This window comes from Oncorhynchus kisutch, linkage group LG21, assembly GCF_002021735.2.
Source record: "Oncorhynchus kisutch isolate 150728-3 linkage group LG21, Okis_V2, whole genome shotgun sequence".
Classification (NCBI taxonomy): domain Eukaryota; kingdom Metazoa; phylum Chordata; class Actinopteri; order Salmoniformes; family Salmonidae; genus Oncorhynchus; species Oncorhynchus kisutch.
In genome coordinates, this window is record NC_034194.2 from 8743808 (window position 1) to 8754597 (window position 10790).

Consider the following 10790-nt stretch of genomic DNA (forward strand, 5'->3'; position numbering starts at 1 on the left):
GATGTCTGTAGAGCTGGCTGTAGAACACACAAGGAAGGCAGGGCCTTTAGGGCACTACTATCTGGACCAAAACAGAGAGGCAGACATGGGTCTATTTCACCCCTGGAAGACTGTGGGTCTGCATCCCAAATGTCACTTTTGGCCACAGGGTCTGGTCAAAAGTGGGAATAGGGTATTATTTGTGACAGCCTAAACTTTATTAAGGGAGATTTCTCTATTGAAAGTGCTTTGTTAGTCTAGGACTTGGGTTAACTACTCTGTGTCCAGGAAACCAGCCCTAAGAGTAGTGGACTATTGACAGAAAAATACATTGTGTCAAGGACGCAGTGCACAGGAAAAGAAAGCGACAAATACAAAAATGCAAGAACGACAGAAGTAGGGGTCATCTAAAGAAACACTAACATAAATGACAGGGCTGGCTGCAAAGTCTAGACAGATGTACAAAAAAAGAATGTGGAGAGTAAAAAGGAAGAGAGAGCAGTGGTGGAAAAAGTACCAAACTGCCATACTTGAGTAAAAGAAAATGACTAAAGTAAAAGTGAAAGTCACTCAGTAAAATACTACTTGAGCAAAAGGCTAAAAGTATTTGGTTTTAATAAATACTTAAGTGTCAAAAGTAAAACATTTGTCAAATTCCTTATATTAAGTAAGTAAACCAGCCTGCAGGATAGCCAGGGGCACACTAGTGAGTCTGCCAGATCAGAGGCAGTAGGGATAACCAGGGATGTTCTCTTGATAAGTGCATGAATTGGACAATTTTTCTGTCCTGCTAAGCATTCAAAATGGAACGAGTACTTTTGGGTGTCAGGGAAAATGTATGGAGTAAAAAGTACAATATTTTCTTTAGAAATGTAATGAAGTCATTGAACAAATACCACAAAAAACTCCTTAAGTAGAACTTTAAAGTATTTCTACTTAAGTACATCACAGAGAGAGACAGGACTGCAAGACTAGGCAGACAAGTGATTGAGTGAAAAGCAGAGAGAGAGAGAGAGAGGGATACAGAGACACTCCTCGAGGCTCCATGATAACACTTACTGGAATGCAGCAGGCTGCGCGAGTTTGACTTGGGTGTAATGGGCGGTGGTTGCAGGGTTTGGTTGCTGGTGGTGATGGGGGACAGGAAGGTGGAGAAGTAGAGCCCTGAGCCCCCGCGCACCGGTGATAGGATGGGAGGCGGGGTGTAGGGCGGCATTGTGAAGGGGTGGTCAGGCAAGCGGATGGGTGAGCGTAGGTGGCTCTGGTAGGGAGTGATGGCGGAGTAGACTGAGGGAACGATGAACGTGGTCGGTTTGGGCGGAGGGATGAAGAGCGGCTCGGGACGAGGACGCTGTTTGTGCTTGGCTAATTTCCCATCATTGTCCTGCCCCGCGTTGCTCTCCTCGTCCTGTTTTGGTGAGACGATTGTGAGGATGGCATTTGCTTTCTTCCAAATAATTTAGCTACAACTCATTGAGCTTGTCTGGCTGGTGCAATGTAGACAAGGGAATAGCCCCAAAAGTGCAAACCCCAACCATCTTGTACTTCAGGCAGGTAAAATCAAACAAATACTATGTGATCGTGTTCATTAGACACCAAACGGAAGAATATGGACTGAAACAATGAGAACGTGTCCTACAAGAAACACCCAAACGGTGCAAAAGCTTTTACTACGATGTGCCCTAATGAACACAACACAGGTCTGCAACAGGACCTACCTGGCTGAAGCTTTCGAACAAGGAGTTCCTCAGGGAACGGCGCCGGGCCACGATGACAGAGGGCTTGTGTTTGGGCTGGGGCAGGAGCAGGGGGTGCTGGCTCGGGGGGCGCCCGTAAAGCCAGTTGCCCGGAGGGGCTGGCTGACCCTGACGCACTGGCACTGACACAGGCATAACCAAAGGCACCATGCCAGCCTGTCTGCCTGTAGGACCCTCCTGCAGCTGCTGGGGAAAGAAAGAGGGGGAGAAACAGAAGGGAATAACATATGAGGTGAGAGAAAAAAATGGGAGTGCATTAGTAAACTTAACATTCTACATGGAGCAATTGTTTATGTCAGGCCGTAAGTATGCATGTCTCACACACAAAACAACATTTTTGAACATTGCTTAGAGGCAGTCTTCAGTGTTGCAAGATCCGGTACCACAGACTTGAGAATACACTGCACATGTGGTATGAACAAACAGTTACTTATAGGTAGCACATGGTTACTGTCAGCTTACAAAACTCACTGAAAATTCATTAGAAAACCCATTCAGGCCAGGACAGAAAACAAAAGGTGAAATCAAATTCAAATGACGCCAGTAAATGTGTCAACCTCAATTCTGCACTTTTCTCCATTCAACTCCACTCCAGCCCATATGGCCAACTCAGCAGTCTTCTGGCTGGGCTTGTGATTTAGAAATAGAAAAAAGGATTGTGAATATTAGTAGTAGGACTGTTTTATTAAGGCAACTGGTTGGGCAGAGAGTGTGGAGGAGTGCGAGTTTGCAGGTCTGGCTGTGGCGCCAGGCTGCATCCGCGGCCCCTCCCTGGCTCAGCTGAATGGCTGGGGAGGAAGAGCCCTGAGGAATGTGGAGGTGTGTAGACATGCAGCTGCTTCAGAAGTCTGCACCCAGCACACTGCCTCTCTTTCGCCATCTCTGCAGGCTGTACACACACACACACACACACACACACACACACACACACACACACACACACACACACACACACAGCTCCCTGTGGGCTGAAGTGCAGGTAGGTTTAAAACAGAATGACAACAACCAGAGCAATGTGTTTTATCACTTGGTGAGTGGATGTATGAGCATGTTTTGCCTTTAAAAAACAAAAGTTGAAAAAAAAATGCAGCTGCTTCAGTGGGTGTGCCCCAGGGAAACATAAAACATCAAATTCCGGACAGCAAGGCTAGGGATCGCTCTCTTTTCTCACAGCAGTATAATCAGTGTCGAATTGTGACTAGGCCTTTTGAGGGACCAAAAATCTTCCAATATGACAGAAAAATAGCATCACTTAATGCGCCCGACATATCTTCTGTAGTCAAACCATTCTAGTTCTAGTGAAGGAAGAGCAATGCTTTTTGATGACATTATGAATGAATGAAACAGGCCTGGCTGCGCTTCGGGCTGCCGCATTCACACACACACACACGCGCACACACACGCACAGAACCGGCATGGACACGTGACACACAGCATAAAATAATGCAATCGGTGAAACATAAAACACACTGTTTTACACAACCTATGGCAGCCTAACACCACTATCACCAATAGTGACAACAACAGTGTCACATCAAAGGTGACAGACTCATGGTGCTGAAAGGACAGCGCCGTAAGACTTGTGCTCTCCATGGCACTGAAGGAGAGACCGTTTTGGGCACACACAGCATCAAATAACGTTAAAGAATAAGCAGACCATTCACTCCAGTAGGCCCCATGAAATCACAATATAATAAAAGAACGGTTTAATTTTCAAAATTGAATTAACAAACCAGCTATTACTTCCCATTGTAAATATATTTTATCACGCTCATCACAATAACCGGTGATTGTTGCATTTAAACTATGTTTCACAGTCATTATTTTCAAAGAGATAGTTAACAGCAAGCGAGCTGCAACAAAAAGAGGGCATAAACCCACGCACTTTGGAGCCATGCCCTCTTTTTTGTTGCAGCTCGCTATGCCACCCAATGTGTGGCATAGTGTTGTGTGACAAAACATGAGACATGATGTCCCAGATGTGCTCAATTGGATTCAGGTGTGGGGAACGTGCGGGTCAGTCCATAGCATCAATGCCTTCCTCTTGCAGGAACTGCTGACACACTCCAGCCACATGAGGTCTAGCATTGTCTTGCATTAGGAGGAACCCAGGGCCAACCGCACCAGCATATGGTCTCACAAGGGGTCTGAGGATCTCATCAGGGTATCTAATGGCAGTCAGGCTACCTCTGGCGAGCACATGGAGGGCTGCGGCCCCCCAAAGAAATGCCACCCCACCCCACACCATGACTGACCCACCGCCAAACCGGTCATGCTGGAGGATGTTGCAGGCAGCAGAACGTTCTCCATGGAGTCTCCAGACTCTATCACGTCTGTCATGTGCTCAGTGTGAACCTGCTTTAATCTGTGAAGAGCACAGGGCGCCAAAGGCGCACCCTCATGGAGTCTGTTTCTGACCATTTGAGGAGACACATGCACATTTGTGGCCTGCTGGAGGTCATTTTGCAGGGCTCTGGCAGTGCTCCTCCTTGTATAAAGGCGGAGGTAGTGGTCCTGCTGCTGGGTTGTTGCCCTCCTACGGCCTCCTCCACGTCTCCTGATGTACTGGCCTGTCTCCTGGTAGAGCCTCCATGCTCTGGACACTACGCTGACAGACACAGCAAACATTCTTGCCACAGCTCGCATTGATGTTCCATCCTGGATGAGCTGCACTACCTGAGCCACGTGTGTGGGTTGTAGACTCCATCTCATGCTACCACTAGAGTGAAAGCACTGCCAGCAATCAAAAGTGACCAAAACATCAGCCAGGAAGCATAGGAACTGAGAAGTGGTCTGTGGTCCCCACCTGCAGAACCACTCCTTTATTGGGGGTGTCTTGCTAATTGCCTATAATTTCCAGCTGTTGTCTATTCCATTTGCACAACAGCATGTGAAATGTATTGTCAATCAGTGTGGCTTCCCAAGTGGACAGTTTGATTTCACAGAAGTGTGATTGACTTGGAGTTACATTGTGTTGTTTAAAGTGTTCCCTTTATTTTTTTGAGCAGTGTATAAAGAAAAACCCTTGAATGACTAGGTGTTCTAACACTTTTAATCGGTATTGTGAGTATAATATATATATACACACAATTTTTATTGTGGGTCATAGGGGCAGCAGGATAGCCTAGTGGTTAGAGCATTGGGCCAGTAACCAAAAGTTTGCTGGATCAAATCCCCGAGCTGACAATGTAAAAACATGTCGTTCTGCCCCTGAACAAGGCAGTTAAACCCACTGTTCCTAGGCTGTCATTGTAAATACGAATTTGTTCTTAACTGACTTGCCTAGCTAAATAAAGGTAATACAATTATCATTTGTTTAAAGACAAAAAAACACAAGTAAATCAGCTCCAAGTTATTTTAATTTAGAAAGAAATCCCACACATAATAGAGAGACCCAATGTGATTGTATATGTAACGGATGTGAAATGGCTAGCTAGTTAGCAGTGGTGCGCACTAATAGCGTTTCAATCGGTGTTGCTCTGAGACCTTGAAGTAGTGGTTCCCCTTGCGCTGCAAGGGCCGCAGCTTTTGTGGAGCGATGCTTCGTGGGTGACTGTTGTTGATGTGGACAGAGGGTCCCTGGTTCGCGCGAGGGGACGGACTAAAGTTATACATTGATGCTGTTGACCCGGATCACTGGTTGCTGCGGAAAAGGAGGTCAAAAGGGGGGTGAGTGTAACGGATGTGAAACGGCTAGTTAGTTAGCGGTGGTGCGCGCTAATAGCGTTTCAATTGGTGATGTCACTTGCTCTAAGACCTTGAAGTAGTGGTTTGTGGAGCAATGGGTAACGATGCTTCGTGGGTGTCAGTTGTTGATGTGTGCAGAGGGTCCCTGGTTTGAGTCCGGGTATGGGCGAGGGGACGGACTAAAGTTATACTGTTACATATACAAATGTAAGTGTAACAGTATAACTTTAGTCCGTCCCCTCGCCCATACCCGGGCTTGAACCAGGGACCCTCTGGACACACAGACAACTGACACCCACGAAGGCCCTCGCAGAGAAAGGGGAACCACTACTTCAAGGTCTCAGAGCGAGTGACGTCACCATTCGAAACATTATTAGCGTGCACCACCGCTAACTAGCTAGCCATTTCACATCAGTTACATAAGCAAGGTTTGAAATGATTTAGTCAAGCATATCAGTTCGGGCTTCTTGCGGTCAATTTGCAGTCTACAAATTGTTTGTAATTATGTTCCTGCCCCCAGACCATACACTGCTTTAAAAATCACACAGACGTAGTTAAAATGAGAATTTAGTTGCTAATGGCAGTATCTCGGTCGGCCATCCGATTGAGACACCCAATGAGGGAGCAGCACTCTGCAAGCCTACAATGCCACTTCCTAGAGCAGGGATTCCCAAACTTTTTCACACCGGCCCCCCCATCCAGCATTCGGGAACATACTGCGCCCCCCCTATTTCTATGGGCACAAGCACTGTTATTGACACAAACTGTTCACATCTTTCTTGTTGGTGGAGAGAACATTTTGCAGGTTTAAAGCTTATTTCCTGAAATTCTACACATTTTGCCATGGGGTGCAGAGACAATGCTGCAGTTAAGAAAATGTTCTTGGAATTCTATACATTTTGCCATGTCTATTATTCACGTGATGTTTGAGTGACTCGAACTTAAGTACAAAATACTGTATATGGGAAGAAAAAAAAAAACTTGAAAAATAAAAACATTCGCTGACATGGGCTAGTTTTTCAAAAACAGCTCTTTAAGGTATGCAATGACTGACCTGACAAGAGAAAAACGGATGATGCAACTAACCAATTTCAAATTTGCACCTTGTGCATTCTACTATTACAACTTTAAGAGTAAGTTGAAAGCCGGACTGAGTTCCTTAAATGTTTTATAATAATCATAATAGTAATAAATAGGGGCCCCACAGTTTGGGAACCACTGTCCGAGAGTAACTCAAACTGCCCATGCGACGTTTCCAAAAACTCCTCAATGTAGCAAGATGGTGACATGCTCATATGACACTTCTGAATGTTCAAATATGCCACTGAGCATTCTCAGAGGAAACAAGGGGTCTATGTCATCGACGGCTTTGTCCATATTTTTTACAGTCTATGGAATGGCAGAGTCCTTCAGCTTCTGAGCTAGAATGTTTCTACCCTGACACCACCAAAGAAACTCTTGATTGGATATTTTTTTCTCTTCAGTTTTAACCCTTTTCTTTCCAATACAAACTGAAGAGATTAAATCAGAATATCATTAAAATTATTGTAAAGATGAAATAGAAACCAAATCCTTAGGCCTTCAAGGCCCTCGGTTCCCCACTGAGTATAATGTGGATAGTACAGGGATGTCACAGGTATGTGGCACCTTAATTGAGGAGGATGGGCTCGTGGTAACGGCTGGAGCAGAATCATATCAAATACCGTTCCATTTGCTCCGTTCCATCCATTATTATGAGCCGTCCTCCCCTCAGAAGACTCCTGTGTGGGATGTAGGATTTCCTATGAAAGCAGAGGATTCACCAGAAATTCTCAGGAAAAGACTCTTTTCAGGCTGGACAAGTATCCTGTGTATGAGGAGGATGTACAGTAGACGGAGAGAGAGAGTGTGTGTGTGAGGCCGTATAGCTGGATTACCAGTTCTAAACAAACCAAACAGCTTGCCAACTATCAAAGTCAAGATGATAGACCTCCTACATAGAAACCATACTCTTCCTATTGAAAGAGGAACAGTGCATTGTCGTGGTCACAGTGGCAGCCAAGTACAGGAATAACACAATCAGTTCTCCCGTCACCCGGGAATGAATCTAACTTCAAATCGTCACGTCCCCTTATTTTTCCCTTCAGGAAAATAGTAACTAAATCAATTGTGAAGGCCTTTATGTACACAGCAAGATTTTTTGACAATGTCATTGTATTTTTGGGTTTATTGGATAGGAGAGCGAGAGAAGTAGATAGGAGTGTGCTACAACATTGGGTCAGATTCAAATCCATGCTAGCAGCGCTACACAGTACATGTGATCCATGAGCAGTGGCTTAGACCGCTGGACAACCCCATCTCACTATGTGAATGAATTTAACTTGGAACAGGTTTTAGGCCTGGTTGAACTAAATACAACAGTGCAAACAAACCTTGGATATCTTGGCAACCTTGGCAGCGGGCATCGACTCCATCTCGGAAGCCTTCTGGGCCAGAGTCTCCAGATTGATCTCTTTCGACGCCCTCCGACGTGTACTCTGTATGACCCCCCCGGTGGGACCCTGGCCTTCCCCCATCCTCCCTTCCTCTACTCCGGCCACCACGCCGTTCTGGGGTACCTCCCTGGAGGTCTGGTTCCAGGAGGTTAGTGAGGGAGGGCCATCCAGGGGGGACAGCCGGTCTCTGGAGAGGCGGCGCGAACGGCGGGGGGCAGCCAAAGGTGTGTCGGAGGAGGGTGACATGGGGTTAGATGAGACCATTGGAGGGCAGGGGTTGCAGGGTGGGCTTGACAGATCAGTGGATGGGGTCTCTACTTCCGGTGTCTGTCCCTGTCCATGAGTTTCCACAGACGGAGGCTTGTACTTCTGAGAGGGTGGGGGGCTAACGCTAGACGGACAGTTGTCAGGGGGCTGGTGGTAGCTAAGGAAGTGTTGGTTTGGCTGCTGCTTTTGCTGAGACTGTGGCTGCAGTATTTCTTGCGGCGGTAAACTGTGTGGTTGCTGCTGTTGCTGCAACTGGTGAATTTGTTGCCGTTGCTCCTGTTGTAGTTGCTTCTTGTGAAACTGCTGTTGCATTTGCTGCTGCAGTTGGAGCTGATGCTGTTGCATTTGGTGCTGGTGCTGTTGCTGCAACTGGTGCTGTTGTTGATGCATTTGGTGCTGCTGTTGCATCTGAAGCTGCATCAGTTGGTGTTGTTGCTGGGCTTTAGACTGCTCGTTGTAGTTCAGGTTGGGCATGGCTTTGGTTCCCCCTTGGAACACCTGGTAGTACCCAGATGGAAGGTGTTGCTTGGTGGGTCCAAACGCCAGCTGGAAGGGCTGCAACAAGGACCCTTGTGGCATGGAGGGGTGAGAGGGGGGAGCATGGGGGTTCTGAGCCTGGAGGGCTACACCCTTATGGCCCTGCTGGAGCTGGGCTTGGCGTATGGCAGCCGCCGCACCATGCTGCTCCCACTCTAAGCCCCTATCCTGGGCTATGGATCCTGGAGCCTGCTTCTCTGCTGGCCCCATCTGCAAAGCAGCTCCTCCATCGTGGTTCCCCTTGGGGAAAGCCACCTGGCCCCTAACGTTGTTCAAGCCGCCCATATACTGGCCAAAGTTCTGCCCCCATTGATTGGTTGGCATGGGCCCGGGAGCTTCCTGAGACCAGCCAGGGGCCTGGATGGGGTCCTGGTGCATCCATTTGACAGGGGCAGTCTGCTGGTAGTGAGCCCGACTTTGGGGCCCCTTCTCTGGGTTGAAAACCCCTGAGCCGTGGCCTCCAGGCTCAACGACCCCATGAGCAGACTCCAGAGCCGGGGGGCCCATACCCCTATAGAAGACATCAGAAGCCACGCCGTGCTGCACTGAGGGCTCCTTCATGGCAGCTCCAGCCCAATGTTTGCCCCCACTCTTATCAGGGGTCACTTTCTGCTGGGGAGGAAGACTCATACTAATAATCTAGTAAACAACAGGGGAGAAAAGGTCTGGGTTCTTTGTATATCCCCAGTCAATTAAGTGTAAAACAGGGACAAGACCAAGTGTGCCTGTCTACACTACCTCCGTTTGGGACTATTGTGGCCTGCTTTGTTTAATAGAGAGAACAGAAGGATTCGGGAGGAAACATAAGTCCTACAGGAAAGGGTAGAGGGTGGAGACCACACAACCCTCCTCCCCCAAATCAGATCTGAAGAAGTTTGCTGCCGTTTGGGTCACGGTGGCCCTTGTGGCCCTCATTCATGTACAGGACCCTGAAAGACAGAGGATGAGAAAAATGACTGTTAATAACGTTTTCAACAAGCTTTTGTGCAGGCCAGGCCTGTTTGCTTAGCTCAGGAGGAAGGAACTAGGCTACAGGCTATTCATAATGAAAGCAAAATAAGTTTCTGATAGCATGCACTACAAGTATCGTGCAATGACGTATACGTTCATTTCGACAGTGATAAAAGCAGATAGCAGCAACAGAGCGAGGCGTGGACTGTACACACGAAATACAGGAAACGAGGGGAAACAAGCAGAGCCGCTTTCTATCCTCCTCGTGGAGTCCCCAGTCATCAGCCAATTGCATCGAAATTTCAGGCAACCTTTTGTCTTACATTGAAGTATTATGTTGCAACACTGTTACCGTCGCAGATTAGATACCGTAACAATCTGTGCGGGGGTGTGTGTGTGTACAATACATGTTGACAGGCTCTCTAAATCACATCGTGGCTCCTTGAGTTAAAAAAAAACGAAACCTACAAAACACACATTGCATACTGCCATGGGATTCTGTTTACAATTTAAAGTTCTCCATGTTTTGCGCTCATATTGATCCACAACAGAAACGTGATATGCAACGAATTCAATAGACACTTACCGTTTCAATATCGTTTTATGTATTTGACAGCAAGTTCTCTGGAGCCAATTTGCTCTGGTCCAAAGTCGACTGCATGGCGGGATCGTGCGCAGCAGCTGACATACTTCGACTACTTCTCTTCAGACCAACGAGTAAACAACTTGCATCGAAACCATGCAAACACTGGACTTGGTATCGCAATGTTTATCGTTTAATCCGAAATCAGTCTATCGTGTCTAGGATGTTACGCACCGTAACAGTGAATTAATAATACACTTTCATGAAAACATGTCCAAAAACGTACGTATCGAGTGTGTAAACGTACATAAACTGATAACGTTGGGTATGCTAAAAAATGTGAAGTACACTGTATTTTGTTGCGTTTTTTCACAAATCTGTCTGTCATATACATTGGTTCCTATTTTATTCCTAGAGACAATCAGCCTGAACAGTGTTTATAAATCTGTGAACCTGCGCAAAATCGTTGAAATTCTGACGCTCGTGAATGCCCCACTTCACCCTTCAACTGACGTCCTGTTATCCAATTCCACTGTCTGACCACGCCTCTTATCC

At 46.8% G+C, this 10790-nt stretch overlaps 1 protein-coding gene across 2 annotated transcripts in view; it reads right to left on the reverse strand.

The window, feature by feature from the left end:
- Positions 1–10755, reverse strand: part of LOC109866167 (ELM2 and SANT domain-containing protein 1) — a 31019-nt gene extending 20264 nt beyond the window's left edge. Inside the window, exons 1-5 of one of the 2 annotated variants that reach the window (XM_031800173.1) lie at positions 10239–10755; positions 7835–9630; positions 1698–1919; positions 1039–1387; positions 1–17 (exon numbers count right to left, since the gene is read on the reverse strand). The exon at positions 1–17 is cut by the window's left edge and continues 53 nt beyond it. In XM_031800173.1, coding sequence (XP_031656033.1) covers positions 1–17; positions 1039–1387; positions 1698–1919; positions 7835–9331 — 2085 coding nt within the window. In that variant the 5' untranslated portion in view covers positions 9332–9630; positions 10239–10755. Of the gene's footprint in view, positions 18–1038; positions 1388–1697; positions 1923–7834; positions 9631–10238 lie in introns of both variants that reach the window. The other variant, XM_031800171.1, reaches the window with a different exon arrangement.
- Positions 10756–10790: the final 35 nt, after the last annotated feature.